Genomic DNA, 10111 nt, shown 5'->3' on the forward strand with positions numbered 1-10111 from the left:
GAGAGAGAGAAGAGGGGGGAGTTGATCTTGCGAGAACTTCCGGGCGGGTGAGAATAGCCACTTTCGCCTGAAATAGTCTGTAAAACAAATTCTACTTCATCTTCCTGACTTGAACTGGTGAAGTCTAGATCTAGTACAAGGCTAGAACTTACGAGTTAGAAGAAGAATCTACAGTTCTGTAGTCGTAGTAGAAGCCAACATGGGAGAACAACACTAAGAATTAGAATAGCAGTCGTCTTGTCTCAGCACGACAATGACAATATATAAGGTGGGGCCGTTTATTCATAGTAAAACAAGACAAGAACTTCTTTTATCGTTGTTTTCGTACATAACACAAACACAGACAAATCATTGTCAAAACGTTTACCAGTTCCTATCCCTCTCTCACGTACGATGATGAAACTGAACACCGTAGACGTAGCCTAGGCCAACTAGAATCTAACTGTAGGCCCTATTCACATGAATGAAACTGTGGACCTATTCAAGCTATTGGCACTGGTGTACTCAAACATGCGTCTACGTGGAGTGTTGGATGTAAACAAGAGTGTGTCCAGTTATATCGTCTTATCCAGATTATGATCGACATGCTCCGCCATAAAATATTTTAAACAACGAAAAAAACAGCCACATTGAAATTTGAAGCCATGTGTTTTGACTTCTACTATGGAAAATCACACATGCATATCTTTTGAAATCATAAGTATGTTAAACCCCGCGACAGTTTTTTAAATCAAAATTTATTGGGTGGATATCAGAAATGAGATCTGGTTTGAAGTGAAAGTGGTTTTTTTTTCTTCAGAACCAAACCGTGACAGGCTGTCTTCGCTCTTGTCTGCTTTGGTTTCTCATTATTCAGCTTTATTTGTTTTCAACTTTGTAGGCAATACATGTGTCTTTTCTTCGACAAACTTTATCTCAACCCATTTCTCATTTATCCTCAACTTCAAGGCTTACTTTATTTTATCTGACATGTTAGGTTGAGACCAATTTTTGGATATGATCAGCAAAGCACTTGCTCTCTCCAAGTAATCTAGGCCAACATATCAACAATGCGATTTTATTTTGAACGCATTTACCACCGTCACAATCACAACTCCTTGTCTATATCCCTTTTTTTTTTTAGAAGAAAAAGTCTGTTTTGCCAATAATTTTGCATACTTATGAAAAACTTTGTTGATTTATTAAATGAAGAGAAGTGATATTTTGTAATCAATGGGACGTAACCCCAGCTTAATAACTCTTCATCCAAGGACAACATGGTTATTTTCCTTTAGTAGTAATTGCTTTTAATTCCTGAACTGCCAGGCTTTCGAAACGCGGGGCAAAGGCAACACATTTGATATAATGATATATAGAGATAATACTAATAACTAATAATAACAAGTGGCGATTGCATACCGCTACTTCCTGCTCAAGAGCTACCTAATTGCGCTTTACAAACTGCACAAATTATTACATCTGATGTCTGTTATGTAGCGGGTAGGCGCTTTGCCATCGCATGCAGGAGACTCGAGTTCGATCCACAAGAGGGGGGAATCTTTCATCAAGCATCTCGGTCTTTCTCCAGGGATGTTATGCTAACTTAGCCCAGGGCTGGCCCTGACAGGCATGTCGAAGCCTGCCTCTTAAATGATCTAAACTGTGTCAGTGCAGCCTTAAAAGCACCTTCATTAAAATGAAAGTGTTTTGCTGAATACGCAGAACAACATGTACATGTGAGCGAAAATAATTACCCATACTTTGTCATTTGTTTCTGCAGTCCCACTTTTAAATGGTGTTATCCAGTCGATAATTTTTTTCCCAGGGATTCATCGTCACGAAATTATAGTTTTAAAAAAGTCATCTCAGTTTACGCGATGAGTTGGGTATCCTGTTGTTCCGTTGTGTTTGAATTAAAAATTTCTTGTTGTCCATTTAAGATACTGCCCAAAAGGTAGAGCGATTTTAGTGCCAACGGTATTGTTATTCTTACGAACTGTGGGTGCTGAATTTAAGTGCCATTTTTTGGGGGTCTTTTGATCCTCGTGGTGGCGAATAGGTCTCCTGAATCGACCGTTATAGAAGCCAATAGCAGCGGTAAGAATTATCGCCAATTTCAATGATGTTTTCAGTACTAGCATTTATGCTGTGGTCCACATACTGAAGGCATTTTCTCAACGGGGTAAGAAGATCACTTAAGTGTCGGGTTAGACGGACTGGATGGGTATCGGTTGTGAAAAGCCCTTTGCACACACACAGACAAAAAAAATAATGAAAAAAAAAAAAAGAAAATAAAACGAACGTGGAAAAAGACAAGTTGAAAAAAGTAAGCTAAATTAAATTTCTCAAATTTGGTAATTCTATTTCTGGACCCCCTCCCTTACTCAGAACAATAAGTACTGCAACTCCAACACATGTCCTTCTCCAGCGGCTATAGCAAATTGAGTAGAGATTTTCACGACCAGCTAAGTTCTAAAATATGGTAATAATACGCGTACATGTAATTGCATCAATTTTATATAGCGCATATCCACGCTCTACACTATGCTATATGCGCTTTTCAACTATCAACTATTAGTTCCCCAGCAGACCAAGAACACCCAGAAACATTTTCGGCTTCTAGGGAAACATACCGTTCAAGTTGTGCATTTCACCCGCTCAAACACTAATAGACTGACACGATCTTTTGCTGTCTATAGCCGGGTACCCATTTCCACCTAGGTGAAGTGAGGAAAATTCGTGTCAAGTGACACAATTCAGGATTCGAACCTACACCCTTTGGATTGCAAAAGGAACCTTGCTATTAGATCACCGATGTCCCAAAAGTGTACAAAGCTTTTCTTTGGCTTCGCTGGGATCACAACAGGAGTACCTCTCTTGTCCCCATAAGCCTATCCTCTTGAGTGCTTAATCTGACCAAAATCCTGATACTATTCTTTCTCGCCTCTTTCCTTCATCTTTTCATCTTTATGGGAATGAAGAAGTAAAGAGATGAGACAATTTAATAGTTAGTGGTATATCTTTTTCCCCTCTGGGTTGTTTTGAGGTCAATATCCTTCTCTCTTTTGTTGTGGCTGATTGGCGGGTGCTATGGCGTCAATCCCAAACTTATGTCCCCCAGTACCAAATGCACAAGATCCAGGCCAGTGTCCGCAACCGGACACCATAAGCTGGGTGGGTGCTCTGGCGTGGTTTGTTCCCTTTTTCTTATTAAATTTCTGCCGTCCTTATCTCTCCCCGTCTTTTTGTGTTTGTTACTCTATTGTAACACCTGTAAGCTGCGCCTCTTATATATCACCTTATAACAAGGAGGTAATATAGTAGTGGAGGCTGCTCTGTGGGCCGCAGCCAATGCCTACTGTATACAAAAGGTGTTGGCGGCAACCAGTGCCTTATAGAAGCCTTCTCTTGCCGCGGAACCATGGTCATTTAGTCAACTTGCATAGCGCATTGTCTGACTCTCGAACTGAAAGATGAACTGAGCAAGAAGGTTTTATTCTAACGTTCCTGAAACTAGGCAAGTCAGTTATATAGTAAAAATGCCCCCCGTGCTGTGTTTAAGTATACAACATGCCAGCAGAAAGACCGAGATAATTGATTTAAATGGGTAGATTGCTTTCCATTGTGTGTCCATATTAAATGCTATGCAAACCTTTATCTTGATGGGACAAGATCTACAGTCTATGTATCTACATGTATATTGCTTTCATACTAATTATACTCACCTAAACAGTCAATCAGACTTATTTAACGCCTTAAAGTAAGTCAGTTCTTCTCATTACTATTAGATCTACTGCTGTCTTAATGTAAATATCGGGGGCTCTCGTGGCCTAGAGGTTAAGGTGTTGGCCTCTCATTCAAAGGTCCCGGGTTCGAATCCGGGTAGCGACCGGAAAATTTTCTTCTCTAAAATTGTCTCCTTTCACCTCCTTTCCTGCTCTCTAGCAATGCTCTGTTGTCTGCTTTCAATTCCACTTTCTGCCCCCACCCCCTCACCTCCTTTGCCCCCTCCTCTGGGCTCCTGACTCTTTCTGCAGCCTTTCTACTGCTACTCCTTGGCTCCTCCTTACTGCTGTCTTTCTGCCACACCCCTGATCTTGTAGTAGGAAAGATCTACACCTAGCCTTCTCGGACAAGGGCGAAAAATCTCGGAGGGCCCGTGTGCAAGTTGCGCACGTTAAGGATCCCTTGGTGGTCTAAAATCGATAAGAGTAGGCTTCGACCGCCACCCGGGCAAAATTCAAAATTTCCTACCAACTGAAAATATTAGGTGTGTGCCGCGCGCTCATATGACCGATGCAGTTGCGAGCGCCTTAAAACACTTAACAAAAACAAAAACAAATGTAAATATCTACTGCGGTCAATTAACAGAAAATGAAATCAGTACCTAACTAACAACAATGAAAAACTTCAGTGTTAAAAAAAGTGTATTTACGAAAGGGGTTCAATAAGTCTTTGGTCTGGGTATGAAGGAATCATGCCAGAGTAATGAAAATTTGCCAGCGTTTAGAAAATTGCTTTGGAACACATCGGGCAAATTTTCGAGAAAATCCTACAATAATAAGGCACTAGTCAGTGTGTTCAATGAAATCATGCACAAAAACGCCTGTTTCTCCTTGCTGAAATTGTGCCATAGAGCCGGTTGAATATCGCTCAGTTATCGAGTTTTCACACTTTCAAGGAAAATCCCCTTTGGACATTTTTTCGAGAAATGGTCCAAATTTATGGTGACAAATGTCCTCGTTATAATACTGTGACATACTGGGTAAGAAAATTCAAATCTGGATTCATGTCGGTGATGGATGAAGATAGTGAAGGGCGCCCATCCTTTGTGGTAACTGAAGAGAACGTATCCGCAGTGAAGAAACTGGTTCTACAAGACCGACGTATAACTGAAACTAAGTGACACTAGAATCAGTGTTGGGTCAATTGAAACCATTCTCAATGATCGTCTTAACATGAATAAGATGTCTATGTCGTGGGTACCTCGTCTTTTGACAAGTGAGTGAACGAAGCAGAGGGTTGAGTCCTGCAAACTCTCCTTCAAGTTGAGTAAAATGACACTTTTCTTTAAAAACATGGTGACTGTGGATGAAACATGGATTTATCATTTTGATCCAGAACAAAAAAATGTCCTCCATGCAATGGAAGACCCCTTCTCCTCCCTCGCCAAAGAAAGCAAAGGTAACACTGTCAAGTGGAAAGGTCATGCTGCCGTGTCTCTGGGATTGTGAAGGCATCACCATGACTGACCACCAGCAAAATGGATAAACAGTCATAGGAGACTACTACTCTGGTTTGGTGATAAAACTACGGTCCGAATTGGTGAGAAAAAGGTGTGGAAAACTCCGTGATGGGGTCCTCCTACTGCATGACAACGCCCCTATGCACAGGGCACAACACGCAGTCCAGACAGCAGAACAGTGCGGCTTTGAAATCCTGCAACACCCAGATTATTCACCAGACCTAGACCCCTTAGACTTTTTTCAATTTCCTAATCTGAAAAATCACCCTAAGGACGTCGTTTCCATGACAACGAGGACGCCATTGAAGCTTTTGAAGACTGGTTAGGGGTTCATTCTGGGTCATTTTTCTCTCAAGGACTTTTGAAGGTCAAAGAGAGATGGCAGAAAAGTGTTACTCTGCAAGGTGACAAATAAAGGTTTGTGTGCCAAGTTACAAAGCTCTATCTTCATTCCTTCATATTATTTAGACCAAAAACTTCCTGACCCCCTCCCTCGTAAAACGACACCAAACCATATTAGGTAGAGGGGGGGGGGGTCTCCTTTAATAGAGCTTTATCCGGTTTAACTCTATAGTAGTCTCCACCTAGAATCCCGTCGTTTAGGATCCCGGTTCACTTATAAAGGTCATCCCTAATATCCAACTCTGAAGTCTGGAGAGACTAAATCTTCTAAGTTCCCGCATTTCAGATCATTATTTACTGAACAAAAAATCCGGACTTAGGTGTGCGCAGCTAATCAACAAAGCAGCGATTTGCGATCATTGTACTGTTCTTCCTTTCATAGATCATCCATGTTCATGCATGCGATCACATTGTTGCTGTTGATTTCGATGACAGGTACAATGTTTGCCCCAGACCCAAGGACCTTAGAACAAAGGGATCACGCTCAGGTGTGAACTCTTCGACGCCTTTGATTTCTCGAGACATCGAACTCGAATTATGAGCCTACCGTCTTGGCTTACAGCAAGGCATGATTCGGTAGATAGGTCTAACAAGGCAGTGGCAGACGGGGTCACGTCGAACTGTGATTTCATCGGTGCTTTTGTTTCCCTGACCATCTCACTTGTCTTTCAGGTCTGCACCCGAATTTGCTAGACAGGCTGGCTCCCGTACGCAGGGACTGCCCGACCGCCTTTGTGTAATGTTGGCAGTGAGCCTGTCTTTCATTTTTTGAATTTTAATCATTTTTGTTTTTGTTCACAACAAAATGATTGATAAGTTACGACATGGTTATGAGCGATGATCTCGGTCAAAGATAAAGGAAAGCAATAAATACTAGATATATTAAGGGGAGGAACATCATATGGTACTTTTTACCATGCATGTACCCAAAATACTTTTGTCTATTACTGAGAGTGTAACGAAGGATGTATCAACTTACTAATGCAATTTGGATGAAAAAAAGGCTTCTCCAGCTTTTTAAATCACATCTTGGCTTGGCCAGACGCTATTCAGTACAGCGTTGCTAAGAATTGCAAACCCAGGTTGTAAAAATAAAATTTTAATTGTTTGTTGGTTGTCACTACTTGAAATACGTATATATGAAAATACCTCTATTGTTGTTTCTCTTGCACAAAAAGGCCTGTTTTTTGCTAACGAGCTTATCTGTAAACAAACCAAGAACACACTTGTCAAATTTTAAACTGGGAGATAAGAAGGCAAAGAGTACGTTTCACTTTTTTTCTAGACCTTGGTCTATAATTATCTTTAAATTATGAAATCGTGTCCGTAACGCCCCTTTCAACAATGTCAAGACTTTTCAAATGCGAGACTTCCGAATTTAAAGTCAATTTCCGAATGGACAGAGCCAAATGAATTTTAATATTTTTGTTGTTGTTCACATCAAAATGAAGAGTTACGACATGGTTATGAGCGATGATCTCGGTCAAAGATAAAGGAAAGCAATAAATACTAGATACGTTAAGGGGAGGAACGTCATACGGTACCTTTTACCAGGCATGCACTCAAAATACTTATGTCTATTACTGAGAGTGTAACACGGTCTCTAATACAGGCCCAAGTTCAGAACTCTCCGTAGGGGATTCAAACCAGGATCGGGGGCTCTCGTGTCCTAGAGGCTAAGGTGTTCACCTCTCATTCACAGGTCCCGGGTTCGAATCCGGACTGCGACGGAAAATTTTCTTCTCTAAAATTTTCTGCTTTCACATCCTTTCCTGCTCTCTAACAATGTTCTGTCATCTGCTTAAGTCTCCACGTTCTGCCCCTACTCCCTCATCTCCTTTACCCCCTCCTCTGGGCTCCTGACTTCTTCTGCAACCTTTCTACTACTTCTTCTTGGCCCCTTCTTACTGCTGTTTTTCAGCCATACCCCTTATCTTATAGTAGGTAAGATCTACACTTAGCCTTCTCGGTCAAAGTAAAAAAATCTGGGAGGTCCCGGGTGCAAGTTGCGTACGTTCGAGATCTCTTGGTGGTCCTAAATCGATTAAAAATTTCCCACCAACTAAAAATGTCTGGTGTGTTACCACGGGATTCTTAAGCCAAGGAGATATCTAATCTTTGGCAGCCATTTTCTCACTAATTTTACCTCTGAAAACAGGTGACCCCCACCTTCTTCATTCTCTAATATCTCGACTTGCATTTAAGATAAACGGATATTTTTTTCATCCGAATAAAGACAAGTGAACAAGCTTTAAGATTATACCAATAACTTTATGTGCCCAAAAATTGACGAGAGCCTGATTCCACCACGCTGCCTCCATATTATGACCGTACGCAGTTACGAGCGCCGTAAAACACTAACAAAAAACAAACAAACAAACAAAAACAAATCCCAGAAAAAGAACAACATAGGATCAACCGGCTCATAGTGTTGTGATAGTATGGAAGCATATTTGGCATTCGTTGTTTGCACATTATTTGTGTCTTTAATTGGGTATTTATGCACGCATGTTTGTCGTGTCAGTCCAGATTTTCCAACAGGGATACATAAAATCAGGTTCTTCAACCTTGGACGCAAAAGACAAACTATATATTCCGTGAGGGCACCTTGTTTTATTGAATATTTAGTTACTCCTTCTCATGAAATGTTGTATCAAATTATGACCGGGTTGTCCCTGAAAGGCAGAGCCTAAGCAGGATGCTTCCTTAATGATTAAATTGTGTTGATGGGGGAACTTACTTAAAAAATAACACATTTAACTATTATTTGAAAATTAGATATTTCGTATAACTACGGTACTGTAATTTACAACCAAACCCTTCTACACAAAATACAAGAGAATTTAGATGCGACACAAGAGAACAAGTAAAGAGTACACTTAAATCCACTTGTATTCCTTTCATTTATTTATTTGTTTATTTCTTTAGGATATCAAAATTAATCGTTTGTGGACAAAGAACAAATTTAACCAACAACGGGGGATTGCCCAACTGATGTGCACGAAGAAATGTCAACGCCTGAAAAGTCGATGGACGCTGGGGTTGTCACGTTGACGTAAAGGTTGGTACGGGACTGGGGTGCTATAGGCCCTACAATTCTGGTGGTAACAGGAACGCATCCAGAGGTTACAGCAATCGAGAGAGTGTTGGGGCCAACCTGTAACAGAAAGTCGTCCAGATACACAATGAATTAAATGTTCTAGCAGTATGTTAACAGACTGAAGTCAGTGGTGCGTAGATTAATTTTCTATACGCTTAAAAACAAACTATTAATACCATGATGATGATGATGATGATGATGATGATGATCCATCATTATTATTATTATTATTATTATTATTATTATTATTATTATTATTATTATTATTATTATTATTATTATTATTATTATTATTATTATTATTATTTAAAGAGAATATTGAGGGTCTAACGGTGTGTGGCTAATGGGCAGTAACAGCTGCTTGCTTAGAGTAGTTTTGCGAAAATATCTACCACGCTAAGCAAGGGGCATTCCCAGTGAGAGTTCATGATTCAAATCCAGTAAAAGTGGTTTACTTTTGTCATCTGAGCCCAAGGTAGCAGGTTTTTATTTACACTTAAGTTTTGTCCCTGATACTTCTCGAGACCTGTTAATCCTAAAATTTAAGTTGAAATACCTCGTTGAAGATTGAAGTGTGAATGAAAGACTAAACTGACAATACCTTCCCGGGTAACATATAGGTTACAAGCCCCAAGCAATTAAATATTAAGAGTTTGATCAGATCGTTTAGGATTTTTCTCCATGAGGTACTCCAAAATGATCACGACAAGAAGTCTCAGATCTGTCAGCCCTATCTATGACATTGAGAATAATTATAGTTGGGGCATAAGTCATTCGGCGAAAAATTAGGCTTTTCGCCGCCATATTATACCTGTACAGAAAATGTGAATTTCACAAAGGTTCTTTTTATAGCCTATCATTCTGGCTGGTTCAGTCCGATTTGATAAACCCATGGCAAATATATTAGCCGTCGAAGATATTAATAGTTAACGAGGCCTAAGCTGTGTATTATAATGTAATTTGATACGATATTTTACCAGATGATAGTTCATATGTAAATGGATACTGTTTTGCAAGAATGATTATTAAACTACGTTTTACTTGTAGGTAGATGGTATGCACAGTATGTGTCTGCTAGTAAATATATATCGTACGGTGTTTTTCTAGTACATAGTTACTACATAAATAGATGCTATGTTTTGCACATAAACAATTGGCAATAGCGTGTGTAGTATTAGGAGAAACTAGAAAATAATAATCAGGAAACGTTTGGTAAGGAGCAGAAGGAGACAAAAAAACAACATACACAGATGGCCTAAACAACTTTGCAACGAATAACACAAAGAGAAAAACGGAGCTGATAAAAAAGACAGACACCAGGAAGGAATGGAGTACCACGATCGTCAATATCTACTCCAGACCTGACACCAGCTGAAGAAGAAGAA

General features: G+C 39.9%; 2 protein-coding genes across 2 annotated transcripts in view; both read right to left on the reverse strand.

The window, feature by feature from the left end:
• Window positions 1-539, reverse strand: part of LOC101852494 (amino acid transporter AVT3B) — a 37697-nt gene extending 37158 nt beyond the window's left edge. The window contains exon 1 of the mRNA XM_005103535.3: window positions 368-539. The gene's annotated coding sequence lies outside the window, so the exon portion shown is untranslated. The remainder of the gene's footprint in view (window positions 1-367) is intronic.
• Window positions 540-8510: 7971 nt separating this feature from the next.
• LOC106012453 overlaps window positions 8511-10111 on the reverse strand; it is a gene marked incomplete in the record, with an annotated part of 5668 nt that continues 4067 nt past the window's right edge. The window contains 1 exon segment of the mRNA XM_013085468.2: window positions 8511-8783. Within this exon segment, the coding sequence (XP_012940922.1) occupies window positions 8592-8783 (192 nt within the window).

The sequence above is a fragment of the Aplysia californica genome, unplaced genomic scaffold (genome assembly GCF_000002075.1).
Source record: "Aplysia californica isolate F4 #8 unplaced genomic scaffold, AplCal3.0 scaffold00378, whole genome shotgun sequence".
Classification (NCBI taxonomy): Eukaryota; Metazoa; Mollusca; class Gastropoda; order Aplysiida; family Aplysiidae; genus Aplysia; species Aplysia californica.